This window comes from Macadamia integrifolia, chromosome 13, assembly GCF_013358625.1.
Source record: "Macadamia integrifolia cultivar HAES 741 chromosome 13, SCU_Mint_v3, whole genome shotgun sequence".
Taxonomy (NCBI): domain Eukaryota; kingdom Viridiplantae; phylum Streptophyta; class Magnoliopsida; order Proteales; family Proteaceae; genus Macadamia; species Macadamia integrifolia.
In genome coordinates, this window is record NC_056569.1 from 11641345 (window position 1) to 11654074 (window position 12730).

The 12730-nt window shown below is 37.8% G+C and overlaps 1 protein-coding gene and 1 non-coding gene across 2 annotated transcripts; both read right to left on the minus strand.

Moving 5' to 3' along the window:
* Positions 1-7253: 7253 nt before the first annotated feature.
* On the minus strand, positions 7254-7365 carry LOC122060331. Its single transcript, XR_006134351.1, has one exon. It is a non-coding gene; the product is annotated as a U5 spliceosomal RNA (small nuclear RNA).
* A 1099-nt stretch (positions 7366-8464) lies between these two features.
* On the minus strand, positions 8465-9576 carry LOC122059318 (2-methyl-6-phytyl-1,4-hydroquinone methyltransferase, chloroplastic-like). The gene has a single exon (XM_042622040.1). It carries the CDS (start codon positions 9532-9534, stop codon positions 8701-8703), a length of 834 nt encoding a protein of 277 aa, XP_042477974.1. The 5' UTR covers positions 9535-9576; the 3' UTR covers positions 8465-8700.
* Positions 9577-12730: the final 3154 nt, after the last annotated feature.

Here is a 12730-nt window from a genome sequence, read left to right on the forward strand (position 1 = left end):
GAAAAGTCGTAGAGCATCCAGTTAGAATTCCAACGCACTTCGTTTTATCTCGATCGGATATCGTATGAAAAATTTATAAGTGTTTCCGTAAAGTCGGTTCGAAAATCCAAACCGAAAATCCATCAGTTGCTCTCGGTGTTGGGTGGATTTTTCGGAATTTATTTTTGAAATTTGAAGGGCTTTTGTGTAATTTAAATATTTTGAAGATCTGAGTTGCAAGGGGTCTTTAAGCACTGAAACATATGGAGGCAGGGGCTTGATTGTAATAAAGAGAAGTAAAGGGAAGTGAAATGGACGGCTAAGATTCGACCACGTAGGCTTGATGCCCATCCAAAGGCTGCTGAGATTTTGCACTGACATGGACGAGATAGATGCTTGCGCGTAGAATTTGATTGGTTACGTGCATAATTTTTTATGCACTGGCGCCACACCTTATCAAGGTATGTTGTGGTGTTTCGCGCGTGTATAGAAGGTATAAAAAGATTCCGATCTTAATGATCTCATGAAATCTGATTAAAGCATCATGGAGGATTCGGATCCAACGGTCGATATGCATTTCTCTTTTGTGAGTGGGAGACAAGCTCCCTTAAAATCCAGAAAAGTAACCAATCATAGATCGACAACACTTCTGACGATGTCAGCCACTACGTCATGATGACATCATCGAGATTCAAATTTAATGGTTTGGATCTATTGTCCGTTGGTTTAATCCGACGGCTTAGATTACAAGATCTTTTATATGAGATCTACGGTCAGATTTCGCCCCTGTTGCGCGCGCCGCCGGTGTAGCCTACGCCACCCCTACGAAGATTCCATTTCAGGCTATCTCATTGCTCCAACTTCAAAAGGTCATATCTCCCTCATTTTAAGTTGGATTTGGGTGAACCAAGTTGCAGCTTCTTCGTTTTTTCAATCCCTACACCATGGAAGAAAGAAAAATGGATTTTGAGTGAAAGAAGGCTACGGTTTTGGTAGGAGAAGCTTCCCCCTCTTTGTTGGTCCTTGAATGAACATACATTCTTGATGATAAATGTTCTTAGGCCATTAAAGGAGGTAAAAGAGGTGGTTGAAGTGTGTTAATGATATATTAACTCAAATCCAAGGAAGAAGAGAAGAAAGCAAGGATGTGTTTGCTTTGAAGAGCAAGAAGCCAAGGAGAGAGAAGGTGTGAGCACCAAACTTGTCAGTACAAGTTTCCAGTCATCCCAGGCAATCGGTTGTGAGATTCTCTAACCTGTGACTTTACATTACATGTATGTATGTATGTTAGGGTTAGTTGTGGATGAATGTATACATGCTAGGTTAGTTGTGGATGAACTGTAAGCATGCTAGCTAGTTGTGGATGCATATGCTAGGCAGAGCTTGACTGTAGGGCATTGATATGAGCCCAATTTAATTGTATTATTTATTGTGTGCTTAGTGGGTGCTAAGCACCGGGAGTGGGTGCTCCCGTGTAGTGGGTGCTACACATTGTATCGGCACTACGAGTGCCATCTCAGCTTCGGCTTGAGAAAATTGGGTGTGGGTGCTCCCGACTGTGGGTGCAGTCAAAAGTAATGTATTGAGTAGGTACGAAGCCTTTACAGGCACTACTCCGGGGATGTAGGCAAATTGCCGAACCTCGTAAAAACCCTGTGTTGTGGGTGCTTGTTGTTTGCATTTTATATTGAAGTGCGTAGAATGTGGAATGGGTGTGCATACTTGGAAGTGCCTATGAGAGACTGAGTGTGCATACGACTGTGTGCAAACAGGGACAGGTATATTAGATTTTTCTTAGCCAGACATCAGACAGGTTTTTGGGGATCGGAATTGGACTCACTGATTCACCCCCCTCTCAGTGACTGCCGGGTTACAACACTCTTATCAAGAAGGCGACACTGAGGTTTGCTCTCTCAATAATCTGAAACAACTTTACCTACAAGAACCCCAACCCATGGGATGGGTAAGGGAATTTATTCATAGATTAAGTGTAGTACTCATTGATGGAGATTGACACATCTCTAATATCTATGGATCAGAATTTGGTCAAACCGTCGCACACATTACCGATAGGGCCCTCCTAGCCAGGGAGTCTGTAATGTTGTTATTCTCCCTTGGAACATACACAGAATTACAAGCAACAAAGTATGTGTTGTAACTCGGCAGTCACTGAGAGGGGGGGTGAATCAGTGAGTCCAATTCCGATCTCTAAAAACCTGTCTGATGTCTGGCCAAGAAAAACCTGATATACCTGTCCCTGTTTGCACACAGTCGTATGCACACTCAGCCTCCCATAGGCACTTCCAAGTGTGCACACTCATTCCACATTCCATGCACTTCAATATAAAATACAAATAACAAGCACCCACAACACAGGATTTTTACGAGGTTTGAAAATTTGCCTACATCCCCGTAGTAGTGCCTGTGAAAGCTTCGTACTTACTCAATACACTACTTTTGACTGCACCCACACCTAATTTTCTCAAGCCGAAGCTGAGATGGCACTCATAGTACCGATACAATGTGTAGCACCCACTACACGGGAGCACCCACTCCCGGTGCTTAGCACCCACTAAGCACACAATAAATAATACAGTAAATTAGAGTTTATATCAATGCCCTAAAGTTAAGCCTTGCCTAGCAAATACATCTACAACTAGCTAGCATGCTTACAGTTCATCCACAACTAACCTAGCATGTATACATTCATCCACAACTAACCTAGCATGTATACATTCATCCACAACTAACCTAGCATGTATACATTCATCCACAACTAACCCTAGCATACATACATGTATATAATGTAAAATCAAATGTTAAAGAATCTCACAACCAATTGCCTGGGATGACTGGAAACTTGTACTAACAAGTTTGGTGCTCACACATTCTCTCTCCTTGGCTTCTTGCACTTCAAAGCAAACGCATCCTTGCTTTCTTCTCTTTCTCCTTGGATTTAAGTTAATGTACCACTAACACACTTTAACCACCTCTTTTACCTCCTTTAATGGCCTAAGAACATTTATCATCAAGTATGTATGTTCATTCAAGAACCAACAAAGAGGGGGAAGCTTCTCCTACTAAAATCGTAACCTTATTTTACTCAAAACTCATTTTTCTTGCTTCCATGGTGTAGGGCTTGAATAAACGAAGAATCGGCAACTTGGTTCACCCAAATCCGAGTTAAAATGAGGGAGATATGACCATTTGAAGTTGGAGCAATGAGATAGTCTGAAATGGAATCTTCGTAGGAGTGGCATAGGCTACACCGGCGGCGCGCGCAACAGTGGCGCAAATCTGGCCGTAGATCTCATCAAGGAGAATCTCTTAATATAGACCGTCCGATTAAAATAACGGATAGTAAATCTCAACCACAAGATTCGAATAAAATAGTCAACTAATGACGTCATGACGTCAGCGGTCAACATACACTTTTTGTTGTCGATCTATGATTGGTTACTTTTTCGGATTTTAAGGGAGCTGGTCTCTCACTCATAAAAGTGAAAGACTTATTGACCGTTGGATCCGAATCCTCCATGTGGGCTTTAATCAGATTTCATGAGATCATTAAGATTAGAATCTTTTTTATATCTTCTATACACGCGCGAAACACACCAACATGCCTTGATAAGGTGTAGCGCCAGTGCATCAAGAATTATGCACCTAACCAATCAAATCCTACGCGCAAGCATCTATCTCGTCCATGTCAGCTCAAAATCTCAGGAGTCTTTGGATGGGGCATCAAGCCTACGTGGTCGAATCTTGACCATCCATTTCACTTCCCTTTACTCCTCTTTATTACAATCAATCCCCTGCCTCCATATATTTCAGTGCTTAAAGACCCCTTGCAACTCAGACCTTCAAAATCTTGAAATTACACAAAAGCCCTTTAAATTTCAAAAATAAATTCCAAAAAATCCACCCAACACCGATAGCAACCGATGGATTTTCGGTTTCGATTTTCGAACCGATTTTACGGAAACACTTATAACTTTTTCATACGATATCCGATCGAGATGAAACAAAGTGCGTTGGAACCATAACTGGATGCTCTACAACTTTTTAGAAGACTCAATCATCTGAATCATCTATATAAAAAGACCAAAATGCCCCTAGGCCTTTCCAATGACGTATCTTTCTCATACGGAATCGGAACGCGATAAAATCAGAACCATTAGAAAGATTGTATTTTTTTCGTATTGTTATATGTAGAATAATTCCTTTAAAAAATTCATCTTCAATACCGAAACTGCCCTCAACTGCCACAAATGTCGTAATTTCATACGGTATCAGAATGCGACAAAATCAGATGCACTGGACTAGATAAATTACAATCTATATTTTTTATGAAGACATGATCTTCCAAAAATGTCATTTTCACTGCCAAAATGCCCTCGATCGTAAATAGGCCAATTTTACCAGTTTTGACCCAGAAACCCGCACCACCTATTAATTATGTATTAAACCACTCCATGCATATCAAGCTGTTCTGTTATCTCATTGGTGACACTGGAGACTACCATGTCATCATTTTCATCCACGTCACCCAAATTGACCACGTCATCATCGCCACGTGGCCGAGTTGCCAACAAGGACAACCATAAAACAACAGTATGAGGAAATATGCATAATATCCTCCAAAATAGGTCTGATCTCCAATGGTGATTGATGAGCATTCCGTTGAAGATAAGTGATAACATCTTTGTTGTCCGATTCCACAATCAGCTTGTCAAAATCTTCTGAAATGGCTTCAAACAGAGCAGTCCGAATAGCAAACGATTCACCAATGATGAATTTAGTGAAAGAAGATGGAGATGATAATGCGAACTTGCAATGCCCAATTTCATCTCGAACAATGAAACCTATTCCTCCTATTGTGGTGTTCGGAATCAAACTTGCATCACAATTGATTTTGACAAAGTGTTGTGGTGGTGGAATCCAAGGTTGGTTCAAAGGTGTTGAGGCATGTACTCCTCCATTGTTTGAGGTAGAAACCGACTCTTAAAATTCAAGGAAAGATTTCCATGAACTAGAGAGAACATCTTGTGGCTGCCAATCTCGTTTACCAAAAACCATATCGTTTCTTGCTATTCAAAGACATTAACAAATAAATGAGCAGTAAGTCATAAGGTCACGTCCTACTTTCTTCCCTTGCAGCATGAAAGAACTCCATCTTTGTATCTATTGAGGCAGATCATTAGTAGATAAATTACCAACAACAATCCCAAATTGGATTCAAACCAAACCGCTCTAGCAAAATTGCAATGGAGAATGATATGAGAAATATCTTCCTAAATACTACAATGTCCACAAATTGATTCATCAAGTAGGTTCCTACGACACAAGGCTGTTGCAGTAGCCAGACCTGATGCATAGGCATGCCAAAGGAAATGTTGCACTTTAGGAGTGGTTTTGCAATGCCAAATAAGTTTCCATACTTCAATTGGAATCTGATCCCATGAATGAATAGTAGAAGTACTTGGAAGTTTCACAAGGTCCTCTACTCTCCGATTAGATAGCAGGTGATATGCACTTTTCACTGTAAAGGTCCCATTAGGAGATGCAAACCACTTTATCTTATCAACTTGTGAAAATAGTGGGAGATTAATTTGGATTATATCTTCAACTTCATTGGGATTAAAAATATCATCCAAGATGTCACGTCTCCATTGCATAGTGTCAAGATTAATAAGTTGAGAAACCGTGACTAAAGATGTATCATGCGGACAAGGAGTTGAGAGTTTGAAACCCTTCAAATTCGGCACCCATCTATCATTCCATATATTAATTTGTGCTCTACTCCCTATTTGCCAACAAATACCTTCTTTTAAAACATGGAGGCCTTCCATTATACTATGCCAACTCCAACTTGGTGTAGACCCAACTGTAGCATTTAGAAAATCAACATTTGGGAAATAAATGGCTTTGAGAAAATGAGACAATAATGAGTCTGTATCAGTCCATAATCACCAAGCAATTTTAGAAAATAAACCACTATTGTGCAAGATCGGATATCTGAAACCAAGTCCACCATTTTCTTTTGAACGACAAAGTCTATCCTATGATATCCAATGAAGCTTAGAATGCCCATATTTTTCACCCCAGTAGAAATTTGCAGCAGCCCTCCTTATATGCTTATGAATAGACTTTGGCAACTTGAAATGTAGACAAGCATAGTTTGATATAGAGAAAACCACTGATATCAATAACACTTCCTTACCAGCATGATTCAACAATTTAGATTTTCATCCTTGCAATTTGGAGTCCACCTTAGTAGTAATATCATTAAAAAGAGCACTCTTTGAGATTCCAAAGTCAGTAGGCAAACCAAGATATTTTTGTGGTCCGCTACCATATGTAATTTTCAAGGTTCTTGAAAACCACCTCTTGAATTTGTTGTGAGTGTTACCCCAACCTAAAGTTGGATAGATAGGAAATCGATTTGGTCTGAGTTTGTTCATTCCATCAGTTTGACTAGTTTGGTTTAGGGTTTGACACACCATAATACAAGATGGTGAACATAATGTATACGAAGAAAGCATATATTTCATACTATTATATAAAAGTATCTTCTTGACAATTTTACCCTTTTTTCTTATTTAAATTCTCTCTTTACTTTCTTATTTGTTCTTTTTTATTTCTCCCAAATTGTTGGAACCCTTTTTAGTTTTAATCTAGATTTTCCTAATCTTATTCCCCTAAAAAAAAAAAAAAAAACTCACTCCTTTCTTCCCTCTTCAACTGTCATGTCCCCTTCATTCTTTGTCAATTTATTAGGGAATACATATTTCTCTTTTCTTATTTATTAGTAAATAAAATCTTACTTCTTCCCTCACCTTCATTAGGAAACAAAATCTCTCTCTTCATGTTTTATCTCAATTATATTGGATAAATATATTATATTATAACTCTCCCTCTTATCATGTTTATTAAGAAACTAAATTTCTCTCACCCCAATTGTTTTCCTTATTTTATTTTTATTTTTTTTAATAAATAAATAAATATTAGTTTTATTTTTTTTTCATCAGTTCACTTGTTGCAAAGCTAAATATTGTTGCACTTCATTGACTCCACAGTTAAAAGCCATGCATATAACACTATGTATTTTTAATAAATAAATATTTTCATCAATTCACTTGTTGCAAAGCTAAACATTGTTGCATCTCATTGACTCCACAGTTGAAGCCACGCATATAACACTATGTATCCTCAAGAGCATTTCTTCAAATACCTTGAACAAATAATACAGCCATTTTACAACTATAGAATTATAGGGTCTCTTGAGGCCTTTAAAAATTTGGAGTATGCCGTTTATAGGTGGCGAGCACACAGTATTCTTTAGTAAAAGGCGAAAGTATAGTTCGCTTTGTGCTTACCATACGGCTGCTTGATTTTTCAAGGTGTCAATCGCCAACTTATATAGATTTCTCTCACCTTTTCATTCCCAGCTTCAAACCGATGTGGGACTAAATGCCATATGGTCCCACTCCAAAACTACCTTAACTACATAGCTAGGGCCTAGAGTTTACCTAAAGAAGGGACAAAAAAACTAGGGGAGCATAGAGCCCAATATCCCTCCATCTCTACTGAATTTTAGATGCCAAATACATGAGACTTTTAGTGTCAATATGATATTATAACATGGTTGAAAGAATAAATTCTATAACCCTGCACCTATCAATAAATGATAAAATAAATAAAATAAGGACAGTTATTCATGTAATAATAAGAGGTGATGTTTCAAAAAAATCACAAGATAAGTCTAAGTTATCTATTTTAATGTTTTTTTTTTAAGTAAATCTGTTTGTTCTCACTTAGATTTGGGAAAGTGCATAGTAATCTCACGTGTATTGGTACACATGTATAGACATATATAGGAACACGTATCAATACAAAAGGGTGTATTTGACTGAATTAGATTATGAAATTTGACACATTGCTAATTTAGATCATGTTCTTTTTATACAACGGTGAGAATGGACATATCATTTGTCCACATGGCACAACAAATGCCTTATGACATTTGAAAAAATAAAAGACCTACATGACGATAATAATTCGCATAATGATAACAAGGAAAATGATGGGCAAGTTGTTGAGGTGCTCAGCCTGTATCACACTCTCTCTCCCTTTTTTTTTTAACCCTTGATCCATATCATTACTTTGATTCGGAATTGATCAAGAATTGAAATTGTTGGCTATCAATGCCAATCTGAATAAGCCTGTACACCAATCCAAAACGAATTCCTCCATCTAGCGCTAGGTTGCCTAGAGAAACATCCGACGACTGAAAGAATCCGATCTATATTATTTTCCATATTTTAAGTATGTGATATTTGCACAAGGTTTATGAAAATTTTGTACCACAGTATGTAATAGGTTTACTCCAGCAGGGCCTCATTTTTTTTTTCTTTATAGGAGGGATTTTTTTTTCTTTTTTCTTTTGGTGATAGAAATAGGAAGGACAATAATAATAGGGAAAAAATTTCGATAAACAAAGAAACATAATTTTACTGTTGAAAACATGAATTACAATTTTCAAGAAGCCATTGAAAGAAAAAGGTCCAACAGTCCTACACCCACACATAAAAGACCAGGCCTTCCAAGTATAGCTTCTTGAAAATCTTATTACAACAACGGAATTAACAGGAAAAAGGAACACACTCTTTCTCTCTCTCTCTCTCTTTATTCGCGACACAACATACTGTTTCTCCCACATAATCAAATAGCCATACCTTTGGGAAAAATCTTATCTTTGAGCCACATGTAAATAGTTATTTGAATATAATATATACCTCCTAAGGTACCAATAAAAGAACGTAGAAGGAAAACGATAGAATTCGTAGGCTTCTTCAGATCCTCTGTCTTTGGACCAAGTTGTAGAGGTGAATCTCCTGGCATGGACTTCACTCCTGTTACAGCGCATCCAATGATTAACCCATGTCGACGAACCCCACGGAACCATTTTGGACCAATCCTTTTGAGTTCTATATCTTTGAATCCAGCTTTTTTGAACCATTCTATATACTCTTCCTCCTTTGGAAAAAGCATAAACAAATTTGCAGCGAAACGAGACAACCAATAGGTTGGAAGCACAGGACCAATGATACATACCTTTCCACCAGGTTTCAAGACCCTATAAGCTTCATTAATGCCTCTTTGTGGTTCAGGCCAGTTTTCAATGCTTCCTGAGGACACATATCTATCAGCATAGTCTGTTGGGAAGGGAAGATCTTCAGCATCACCTTCAATGATGGTGCAATGCTTCAAGGGTTCCTTCTTCTTTGCCTTGGCAAGTTGGTGAGGGGATTGGTCAAGAATGGTTACATTCTTGGCGTCTACATGTTTAACAACACCACAAGTAGTGAACCCTGTTCCACCTCCAACGTCTACTACTATCAAGTTTCGATCATGAAGGTCCAAGGCCTCTAGGGCTTCTTCCCTCATTTCCTCAGTATAGTGTGGAGGGGGTCCAAGAGTGTCATAGAATAAGGAGACTATACGATAGAACCAAAACGCTTCTTTCTTGTGTTGAAGAAACCTCTGAGAAGCCATGAGGTGATCAAATGAAGGAAACCCAAAATTTAACAATGGGATGGGAATGCTTGAAACCCACAATCATTTATATAGCGGTCGATCTACTGTCCACGTTGTTCACCATAAAAAAGAAGCTGCAAGTCAATGCACTAGCCACTAAATTCTTGGTAAACCAATAATTCTTAAAACAATGACTATAATGTTAATTTATCATTAAGTAATACTATTGGTAAAAACATTTCACAACCAAGAGAATACCATCAACCACATCATGATTTTTTATTTTAGCAAGTGATATGATAGTGACAAAACTTTTCTTAATTTACCTGAAAAATGAAACTTGTCCAAACGAGAATGGGAAGAAAGAATTGAATAATATAAATTAATTGTGTAAGGTTTCAAATCCTAAAGTAGGAAATTGCTTAAACCCACACGACTAAGTTATATTCACTTTAACTAAACCCATTTGAGTAGGTAATGTTGACTTTTTAAGTAATACGTTGGGCTCTAGTGTGGTCCCTGTCTGTCTCCCAGTGGGTCTCCCATTTGGCCTCACCCCAAAGAAAAAATAAAAATAAAAATAAAAATTTATGGCTTGTAAGTTGGGATAGATCATTGTAGAGATATAGACGCATGTTAAAAGGGTAAAACATGTTAACAAAAAAAAGGCTAAACAATAGCATCACCAGACACCAATTGCTTAGGTGGTGAGATCTTTGTTAGCAAAAATAAAACAGTATTAGTATTTTTTTTTTCCCGATTTTAAATCCCGATTTGTTGTTTGTTTACCAACAATATAGAAAAAAATGTCCCGTTGTCAACCATTTAAAACATGTTTAAAAAATATTTTTTCTTTTTTTACTCCTTTTATTACTTTTGACTCTTTTAACACAATGGTTTACTTAACTGACCATATTCCTCTCTCGAACTCGTCAACCTGATTCTTTTGACGATGTAAAGGTGACTCAAAGGATAACATTTCTCATGATTTTAACTCAAGTTTAATGCACACCTCGAAATTGAGCTACAAACTAATGCATCTATTGAAAAGGTTTCTAAAGCAATGTCTCTCAACTCCAACTAAACATGCATCAAGTGGGGAGTGTGTTGGCTATGTGACAATAATAAACAATATCGTAGCCAAGCCACATTGCATGAAAGGACTTTGAACGTTTTTTCTATGGTGTATGATTTGGAATTAATGTTGGATGGTATATCTTAAAACTTATAATGAGTTGTGGAATAAATGCTGTAGTTTTAAACATTTGATGTATGTATTCTGGGAAGAATTCCTCAATTGATCCAAGTATACTACTCTCTCTCTCTCTCTCTCTCTTACACCTGTACAGTCTAATTCTATTTTTATGAGTATATCGTTCAGAGTTTTGTACCATTTAAAACCCATACCGTCCATTTTCATTTTTCTACGGTTTTTTATTTTTTTGGTAGGATTTGTTTACAGTTCATGTTTTCTTAATTATGATCAAGACAAGGATGCCCGTAATTAAGATAGAAGTTGTTACTGAACAATCATCCATTTTCCATGGAGAGGCCCAACTATGGTGACTTCATGTTCCATTTTCCATGAAGAGGCCCAACGATGGTGACTTCATGTTCCTTTTTCCATGAAGAGGCCCAACGATGGTGACTTCATGTTCCATTTTCCATGAAGAGGCCCAACGATGGTAAGGTCATATGGACTATGGCTAAGGAGAATCTTGAAAAACTTAATGCATTAATGTATGTGCATTTTTTTCAAATCACATGTTGCTCTATTTGTGATCTATTTTCCATGGAGAGGCCCCACTATGGTGACTATTCATGTTCCATTTTCCATGAAGAGGCCCAACGATGGTAAGGTGATATGGACTATGGCTAAGGATAATCTTGAAAAAATTAATGCATCAATGTATGTGCATTTTTTTCAAATCACAGGTTGCTCTATTTGTGATCTATTATCCATGGAGAGGCCCCACTCTAGTGACTTCTCATGCTCCATTTTCCTAGGAGAGGCCCAATGATGGTGATTAAGTGATGGGTCCTATGGGTTAAATTAAAGTTAAGGAGAGTCTTGAAAAAATTCATGCATCTATGCAGTACCCATTCACCGATGACTTTGATTTCAACTTTGACTTTCATTTTCGTTACGTAATTGAAAACTTGGATAATTGTGGGGAATGGAAGGTTGAGTAAAAGAAAGGTTATCTTTAAACTCAAGAACATAAGTGGATAATATTACTTTGGTTCATTTTTAATTTTCTAGATTTTTCTTCTGACTTCGTCGTCTTTTAAGGTTTTTATTGCTTAAATCTATATCTAAGTTTATGGGATTAAAGAGAAAACATTGATCTTGAGATGTTGGGTACATAGAAGTATTGTTCATACTTTGAAATTCATATAGATGGAGACCAATGCCTTACCTAATTTCAAGTTTTAAATCCATGGAGCCCGGTAACATGGCCTAGGGTAGATGACTCAGTGAGCTTAAGCTCGAATCTTTTCACTTATTTTATTTGGGTCTTTTGTTCTTATTAAGTTGGGCTCGGTTTGACTTTGTGTAAGTTTGTGGGTTTATTTATGATGGGGCAAAACAGGAGGCCCAAATATTAGAAGTTAAAGGCCCAAATAAACAAAGCATTTTCCAAGAGATTTAAGCAAGCCCTCTTCCTTCAGAGGCCATACTGTCTTCACAAATTTCGCAGTGTCCATCGATAAGGTCCTGAAATTAGTCTGACCAAACAAAGCATAACGATACATCTCTAACTGTTTGACATATGCTGCTTGCAGGTTCTTTATGCATGTTAAGTTCCCATCCTTAATCGGAGATGGAAGGTTATCCACCATAGGAAGCAAATACCTCCCAGCCGCCACATCAAAAGAATGAGATAGGCTGCTACTTCCTGGCCCAACAGACCTACCAAGATCACCCACATTCATTAATCTCAGTCGAAACCGCTGGAGGAAAACAATTCCTCCTGGGGATAAGATGAGATTCACCAATAAGAATGGGGCCTCCCAACCATTGATGTAGATCGTCATTACCCTCTAGGCCTCTCGAATCCCCATCGCGGGTCACACCAACAAGCCTCCCTGTGGAGGAACCCTGGCTGCCTCCGCTTCCTCTCTCATTCCTCTACTTCATTGTAACCAAACCCTCAGGTCTCCTCCAAAAGTTCTAGATGGTTATCTCCTTCCCTTTTTATGTTTCAAATTT